The sequence below is a fragment of the Echinops telfairi genome, unplaced genomic scaffold (genome assembly GCF_000313985.2).
Source record: "Echinops telfairi isolate 266 unplaced genomic scaffold, ASM31398v2 ScPeMD7_7424;HRSCAF=8462, whole genome shotgun sequence".
Classification (NCBI taxonomy): Eukaryota; Metazoa; Chordata; class Mammalia; order Afrosoricida; family Tenrecidae; genus Echinops; species Echinops telfairi.
The window spans coordinates 10183294-10191090 of record NW_022111324.1 but is presented as its reverse complement, the minus strand read 5'-3'; the positions used below and the strand labels follow the sequence as shown (position 1 = coordinate 10191090).

Genomic DNA, 7797 nt, shown 5'->3' with positions numbered 1-7797 from the left:
TATAGGTCAGGTATTGTTCCAGCATGCAGAACTGAACAAATTCTCTATTATCCAGGAGCTCACACTACAATAATGCATGTTATAGTAGTTGTGCATTATGCTAGATAATACATTTGACCTATCAATTTTAGGCATGATGGTGGTTTTCAAGTAATCTAGCTATATTGCTTTAAAAGGTGCCATGAATGGTGTTACCTAAAAAGTATATCTGTTTGCAGAATGAGTATTTGGGAAAGACAGACACAAGGAAAACCAGGCAGGAAAGGATTGCAGTGTTCCAGGTCTGAGGGATTTAAAACAGTGAATCTAAGGTATATGCACAGGTATGATAGCTGACTTCCTAAGAACCGATCTGAAAACAGAAGACACTTACTTGCTTTGTTTTAAAACAGCACCATTCCCCATGATCTGTATCCCCAACATTTACCTTTATCAGAGGAAACCATTCTAAAAGTATCTTGAGTTAGGAACAATTAGTAGGGGACCTGGAATTTCAGGAGCTGTTTGTTTCCTCTTCTTCTTTTCGTGTGTGTGTGTGTGTGTGTGTGTGTGTGAGTGTGTGTGTGTGATTCTAGTTTTAGGATACCAAGGCAGAAAATGACAGATTTGTCAGTTTTTCCACATTGTCCCCCTAAAAAACCTCAATACAGGTGAATGTGCGTGTGCGTGTGTGTGTGTGTGTGTGTGTGTGTGTGTGTTTGATTCTAGATTTAGGATACCAAGGCAGAAAATGACAGATTTGTCAGTTTATCCACATTGTCCCCCTAAAAACCTCAATACAGGTGAAATAATGGGTTCCTCTCTACCCTTTGCAAGCTAATTACCTGAAAGTCTACCCATGCAGACTAGAACACTCGATTCCCATCCTCAAGTACGTGGTGTTTGGGAGACCCATCTTTACTGCAGAAGCCTACAGGGGAACCAAAACCTTCACGCCGCACGCTCGAGGGCGGCGTCGGATTGGTTGAGAGGCGGCGTCGGATTGGTTGAGAGCCGGCGTGCGGAGCCTGCGCACGTCAGTGCGGGACGGGCGCATGCGCCTTGAGGCGGCCCCCGCGGAGGCTCTTCTGGGCGGGTCTGCGCTGCTGCCGCGCCTGGGAGCCTTGGTGCTGTGGGAGGAGCCGACGGCCTTCACCTTGGTAACCACAGCCTCGCCGCCCCGCCTAGCAGGCCCCAGGACTGTCATCACCTTTGGGTGTGGGGGTCCCTTGGCCACTGTCCCTGGAAATAGCCTTGCCTGCTTTCCTCAGATCACTCATCTGCCCGCCGCCGCCGCCGCCGCCGCCATGCAAGGGGAGGACGCCAGATATCTGAAAAGGTGACACTTCCCCCCAAGCTGTGTGCCTGGCCCTGGCGCTGTCATTGGGGTGGTGGCCAGGAGGTGTTTCTGCGCGAAGCTAGACGCTTAAAAATGCGGATGGGAGACGGGCAGGGAATCCGCTGAGAGGGGAGGAAAAGGTAAATCGGGCCAAGAGCAGAGGGCCTTTGGGCGTGTGCACGGAGCTACAGCCTCCTACCTGGCCAGGCAGGAAGCCCACTGCACCAGGAGATGGTTTCCTTGCTGCATTGTTGGGAGGGGGCGGCCTAAACCGCGGCTTTTTTGTTGCTTCCTCCTGACTCTTCCTTTTTCCTTAGTAAATAAATCCCGTGGGAGTATGGGGATGACATATGGAAACGGGGGATTGTAGCGCGCCTCCACTTTCGGCTTGGGGTTTATTCTCCTGCTGCTTCCTTTGAAGTGAAAAGAAGTGGCCCGCCTTTCTTCTCTAGGATTAGGAGGTTTTCCAATCCATTTCCTGCCTTCCTCATCCTTTTGACCATCAGGGATCCAATACAATGTCATTTTTAAAAGGAGGTTCATAAGTAACCAAGAGGTTTGTTAAGGAGATTGACGTGAAACCAGGCTGTCATTCATTTCTTTAATCCAAGATTAATTGTAATATCAATTGCTTTTTCAAGGAAATTAGAGTCTGTTAAAATTATTTGACTTCGGCCAAAGATAAATTCATCCCTGATGAAAAGGACCAAGAATTCACAGTGACCTAACTCTCCATTTTCAGTTAAATCCTGCTCATAATTCAGAAAAGAATGTCATTTGTATTCTTTTGATGAGAGATAGGAGGACTAAATAGGAAAGTGCTTTAAAAAGATATAGTGTGGGTAAGGTAACATATAAGGTGCATGTTATTTCAAGTCATTTTATGTTGTTACTGAATATATGGCTTGCAGGGCTCTAATCATTACGAAAAAATCTTCTATGCATTAATGGACTCAAGTGGATTCAAACTGTCAAAATTAACAAATCAAAATCAAATACATTGCCTTTGCATGTGTTGTCTACCTTTCACATTATATAATAATATCTGAAAAACTGACAAAATGAAAAATGATGAAGATATTTAATTAAAGCAAGCACAAAATCAATATTGGTTTCCTAGCTGAATTTTGCTTAGACATGTGTTAGACGGTGATATAGTTTGACTAGAGAAACAAATCCAATGACACTCGTGTAAAAAAGCTTTATGTCTTTACTACGACACACATTGTTTTTTTTATATACATCAAATTAAAGATTTAGGCAGAAGATACATTCTTTTTCCTTCTAGTTTGTTTTAGTGCAAAGAGCCGTTATTATAGAGTATTACATATTGGACTACCCCATCTTCATGTAATATAGTATGCAGAAGTAAAAATTTTAGGGAATATTGTGCCAGTAGGGGAGCCCTGGTGGTGTAGTGGCTAAGCATTAGGCTGTGATCCCTAAAGTCTGTAGTTCAAAACCACCAGCCACTCCCACGCCAGAGAGGGCTTTCTACTCCTGTAAAGAATCACAGACTCTGAAACCTACAAGGGCAGTTGTACCCTGTCCTGTAGGGCTGCTATGAGTCGGCATCGACTCAGTGGCAGTGAGTTGGGTTTTTTTCGGTCCCAGTATAGATCCTTATTCATATTCTGATCTGTAATTCCCAACCTGTTGCTTACCTTTAAAGCCATATTATTTGAAGTTCAATCAATAAAACAGAACCTGTTCTATAATGTTTGAAAGTAAAAGAAAGTCAGAATCTGGTAAGGCAGAAAAACACACTTCTCAGTACACTCTAACGTTGACTACAGAAGGAAGAAAAAGTTTATATTGGTTCCTTTCAATTAGAAGCATGCAGCTTACAGATAGATATACACACATGACGGAAAAAGGTTTATGATGTCTGGCAATACCTTCTATTTTTAGTATCAGTTTTTTTGTTAATGATTACATATGTTCCTTTTAGAATTATTTTGGATTTCACATTGTTTTTAATAAGATCATTGTGTTTTCATTCACATTTTATTATTTAATTTCATTAAGGAATATCTAGTCTCTGTGTTGTCTTTGTGCATAATACTTGTGTATGTTTACATGTGTAGTAGATTATAGAATCAAAAGTTTGCTACCGGTTAGTGTTTTGAGTCCATCTAAAAACCAAAACCAAATGTGCTGCACAGGGTCACCATGAGTTGGAGTCTGACTCAAATGGCAGCTACCAACAAACGAATTAATCAAAGTGAGAACAGAGAGAAGTTTTGAAGAGCATGTTATTTTGTTTTGTTTTTCTCTAGGTGCTAGTAACTCCTACTGACCCTATGTACAGTAGAACAAAACATTGCCCGATTCTGTGTCATCCTCACAATTATTATATTTGAGTCCATTGTTGGACCCACTGTGTCAATCTATCTTGTTAAGGGTCATCCTCTTTTTTGCTCACTTTCCACTTTACCAAACATGATGTCCTTCCACAGGGGCTGATAACTAACTGGTCCAAAGTACTTAAGATAGCATCTCCCCAACCTTGGTTCTCAAGGGCATTCTGGCTGTACTTTTTCCAAGACAAGTCTGTTTGTTCTTCTGGAAACCCATGGTACTTTCAGCATTCCAGCTCATAGTGACCTGATGCACAACAGAGCACAGCACTGTGAATCTTGTGCCATCCCCACAATTTTTGCTATGTGTGAACTCATTGTTGCAACCACTGTGCCAATCTATTTTGTAAAAAGTCTTCCTCTTTTACACTACACTTCTGTTTTACCAAGCATGGTGTCCTTTGCCAGGGACTGGTCTCACCTGATAGCATGTCAAAAAGTACATGAGATGAGATTTCACCATCCTTCTGTTTAAGGGGCATTCTGTCTGTACTTCTTACAAGACAGATGTGTGTTCTTTGGGCAGTCCATGGTCCCTGCAACATTTTTCACCATCATAATTCAAATGTATTGATATTTCCTTGGGCTTCTTATTTCAATATCCATCTTTCAAATGCATATGAGGAAAATGAAGCATTCTTCCATTTTTTCTTCATTGACTTTATTTTGAGTTAAAGTCATATTAGTCGATATTCCCTGTAATATATAGTCTATCACAGACAGCATTGCTCTTCAAGATAGATCTTGAAATGTTCTTTTTGATCATGAATTTGATGTCATTCCTCTGATTTAATAAGTAATAAAAAACAAGGAGGTGCCTGACCCAAACCACGGTATTTTCAATATGCTTGCAAGTGTTGGGCATTGAATAAAGAAGACCAAAAAAGAACCAATGCATTTGCATTATGGTTCTGGGGAGGAATGTTGAAAGTACCATGGGCTGCCAAATGAACAAACAAATCTGTCCTAGAAGAAGTGTAGCCTTGCTTGTGAGAAGCAAGGATGGCAAGACTTGTCTTAGGTGCCTTAGGCATGTCATCCAGAGAGACCAGTGTCTGGAAAAGGACATCATGCTTGGGAGAGGGACAGTGACTAAGAGGAAGGCCCTCAACAAGATGGATGGACAGCGGCTAAAACATTTGGCTCAAGCACCGGACAATTGTGAGGATTGCACTGGAACACCTACTGTTTCATTCTGTTGCACATAGGATTGTTATTGGTTGGAACCGACTCGATAGCACCTAAAAACATTAACAGCATAATTGTCTGATTAGAAGTGGTAGATACCAGTCCATTTTAGTTTGCTATTTAGTATTTAGTAAGGCTTAAGAAATTGATTTTTATGCATTCTATTTCACTTTTGACAACTTTCAGTTTTCCAAGATTCATACTATGTACAGTTCACATTCCAGTTATTATTTTTAAGTCATTTTATTGGGTGCTCGTACAATTCTTATCACAACCCATACATACATCCATTGTATCAAGCACATTTGTACATTTGTTGCCATCATCATTCTCAAAACATTTGCTCTCTACTTGAGCCCTTAATATCAGCTACTCATTTTTCTCCCTCCTTTCCGCTCCCCCTCCCTCATGAACCCTTCATAATTCATGAATTATTATTATTTTGTCATATCTTACACTGTCCAATGTCTCCCTTCACCCACTTTTCTGTTGTCCATCCCCCAGGGAAGAGGTTACATGTAGATGCTTTACTGAAGGGTTGTGGGGAGGAGACGAATCAGTCAGGGTGCAGTGTAGCAATGATGAAACATACAACTTTCCTCTACTTCTTAAATGCTTCCTCCCCCCACTATCATGATCCCAATTCTATCTCACAAATATGGCTAGACCAGACGATGTACATTGGTACAGATAGGAACTGGAAACACAGGGAATCCAGGTCAGATGAACCCTTAAGAAAGGGAGAACCGATCACATTCCAATTAGTAATGGATATTTGCAGCCAGATTTTTTTTTTCATTTTGTGTCATACTCTTTAAATGAAGGTCCCTAAATCTTTGCCTCCTCTATGTCATTAAGGTTAACCCTACTTTGAGGTGGCAACTCTTCCCCATTGTGTTTTGAGTACCTTCCAACATGAGTGGCTCGTTTTCTGACACTATATCAGTGGCTAATCCCTCAGAAGTGGACAGCCTATTCCTTCTTCCTAATCTATCTTAGTCTGGAAGCTCTGTTGAAACCTATCTACTATAGATAACCCTGCTGGTATTTGAAATACTGGTGGTATATCTTCCAGCATCATAGCCACTACAACATGACAAAGTAATAGATAAGAGATGAAGAACCTTTTTAGATAGCTGTATATATTTTAAAATGTAGTTAATGATTATATGTGGGAGAGGAGGTAAAAAAGGAATCAAGTATGGTTTCCAGGCATATTAATTCATTTAGATCAGTATTTCCCAGAGTGGGTAATCTTGTCTCCTGACTATGCAAAAACAGATACCTATACTTTATTCTGAATTATAGGTTATACTATAAAAGGTTTTATTGCCAGGGAGCACTGATTAATTTTTTTTTCTAAAAAGGGGGTGGTGGGCCAAATAAGTTTGGGAACATATATGGTTTAGATGGTACAAGCAGTCAACCATCCACTCTATGTACAACCAGTAGTTAGAATGGGCTCAAGTATAGTGCCATCAAGGTCAGTGGGGAAGAAAAAAGGGGCTACATGGGGCTGTGTGTCTGTGGTGGATAGAGGATGAGTCGGGTCCTTGCTCAGGGCCAGCAGCAGTAAGTGATGAGTGGCAAGCAGCACTCAAACACCATACTACCACCAACCCCCTTGGGCTCCAGGATGGTGGGGAAGTAGAGGCCCACTGTGCCACATGCATTCTGGGACAACCGGGGAACACCCACCATGTGGCAAGCAGCAGCTGAACGGAACTCTATTGCTGATATGGGCTGTAGTCTCCAACTTGTGTATAATGCCAATTTTGTATAAGGACCTAGAATAGGATATAGAAAAGAATAAGAACTTATTTGTATTTTGGTGGGTGCTAGATCATGATTTTTCAGATTGCTTTATCTTTTTTCCTTCACCTTATAAAATACTGTGAATTGTAAACATTTCTCTACCACGTGATACCCTTGGTTCTTGAGAGGGCCCGATACTATAGGTTGTTTTTTTTTCCTTCATCCATTTTAAAATCAAAATAAGTCAACATATGTACTAAAGTGCTGGACACAGATGACGTATGTACAGATTGTGATGAGTTGTATGAGCCCCTAATAAAATTATTATTTAAAAAAATACAAACATAATACAATGAGGTCCAAATTTTCTTGTTTATTATAAATAATGAGTAGGTTGGAGAATATAGTGTACCTGCGGACAACTATGTCTACAGATTAAATCCTTGATTAAAGGCAGCCCTAGTCAGAAATATAACTTATTAAATTTTCTTTTGTTGCTTGTACTTTTAGTGCCATATTAGCAACTATTGCCTATTCCAGGGTCATGAAGAATTATCTTTTTCTTTTCTTCTAAAACTTTAATAATTATCACTCAAATTTAGATCTTTGATCCATTTTGGATTAATTTTTTTATATGGTATGAGGGTAAGAGCCCAACTTGATTCCTGTACATAGATACTGATATGTCCCAGTACCATTTGTTGAAAACACTATTCTTATCCCCATGGGATAGTCTTATCACTCTAGTTGAAAATCAGTTGTCCATGTTGGGATATATTTCTGGACTGAATTATATTCCATTAATCTATATTTCTGTCCTTATACCAGTAACATACTTTTGCTTATTATAGATTTGCCTTAACTTTAAAATTAAGAAATCAACTTCCTTCTCTTTTTTCAAGGTTGCTTTAATTTTTCAGGGTCCCTTACGTTTCTGTGTGAATTTTAAGATTGAATTTTCCATTTTTATAAATAAGACCATTGAGATACCGATGTGTATTGCATTGATTCTAGAAGTTATTTGGGAGGATATAGTCATCATAACAACCTTCCACATTCCAATGCAAGGACAATGGATGTCTCTCCATTTATTTAGGTCTTATTTCATTTCTTTCAGCTATATTCTGTTGTTTGCAGGGCAGAAGTTTCATACCTTTATAGTTAAATATATTCCTG

The 7797-nt window shown here is 40.0% G+C and overlaps 1 protein-coding gene across 2 annotated transcripts in view; it reads left to right on the top strand.

The window, feature by feature from the left end:
* Window positions 1-1116: 1116 nt before the first annotated feature.
* KIFAP3 (kinesin associated protein 3) overlaps window positions 1117-7797 on the top strand; it is a 167936-nt gene continuing 161255 nt past the window's right edge. For both annotated transcript variants that reach the window (XM_004706740.3, XM_045298136.1), the window contains exon 1: window positions 1117-1318. In XM_004706740.3, coding sequence (XP_004706797.1) covers window positions 1287-1318 — 32 coding nt within the window. In that variant the 5' untranslated portion in view covers window positions 1117-1286. The remainder of the gene's footprint in view (window positions 1319-7797) is intronic.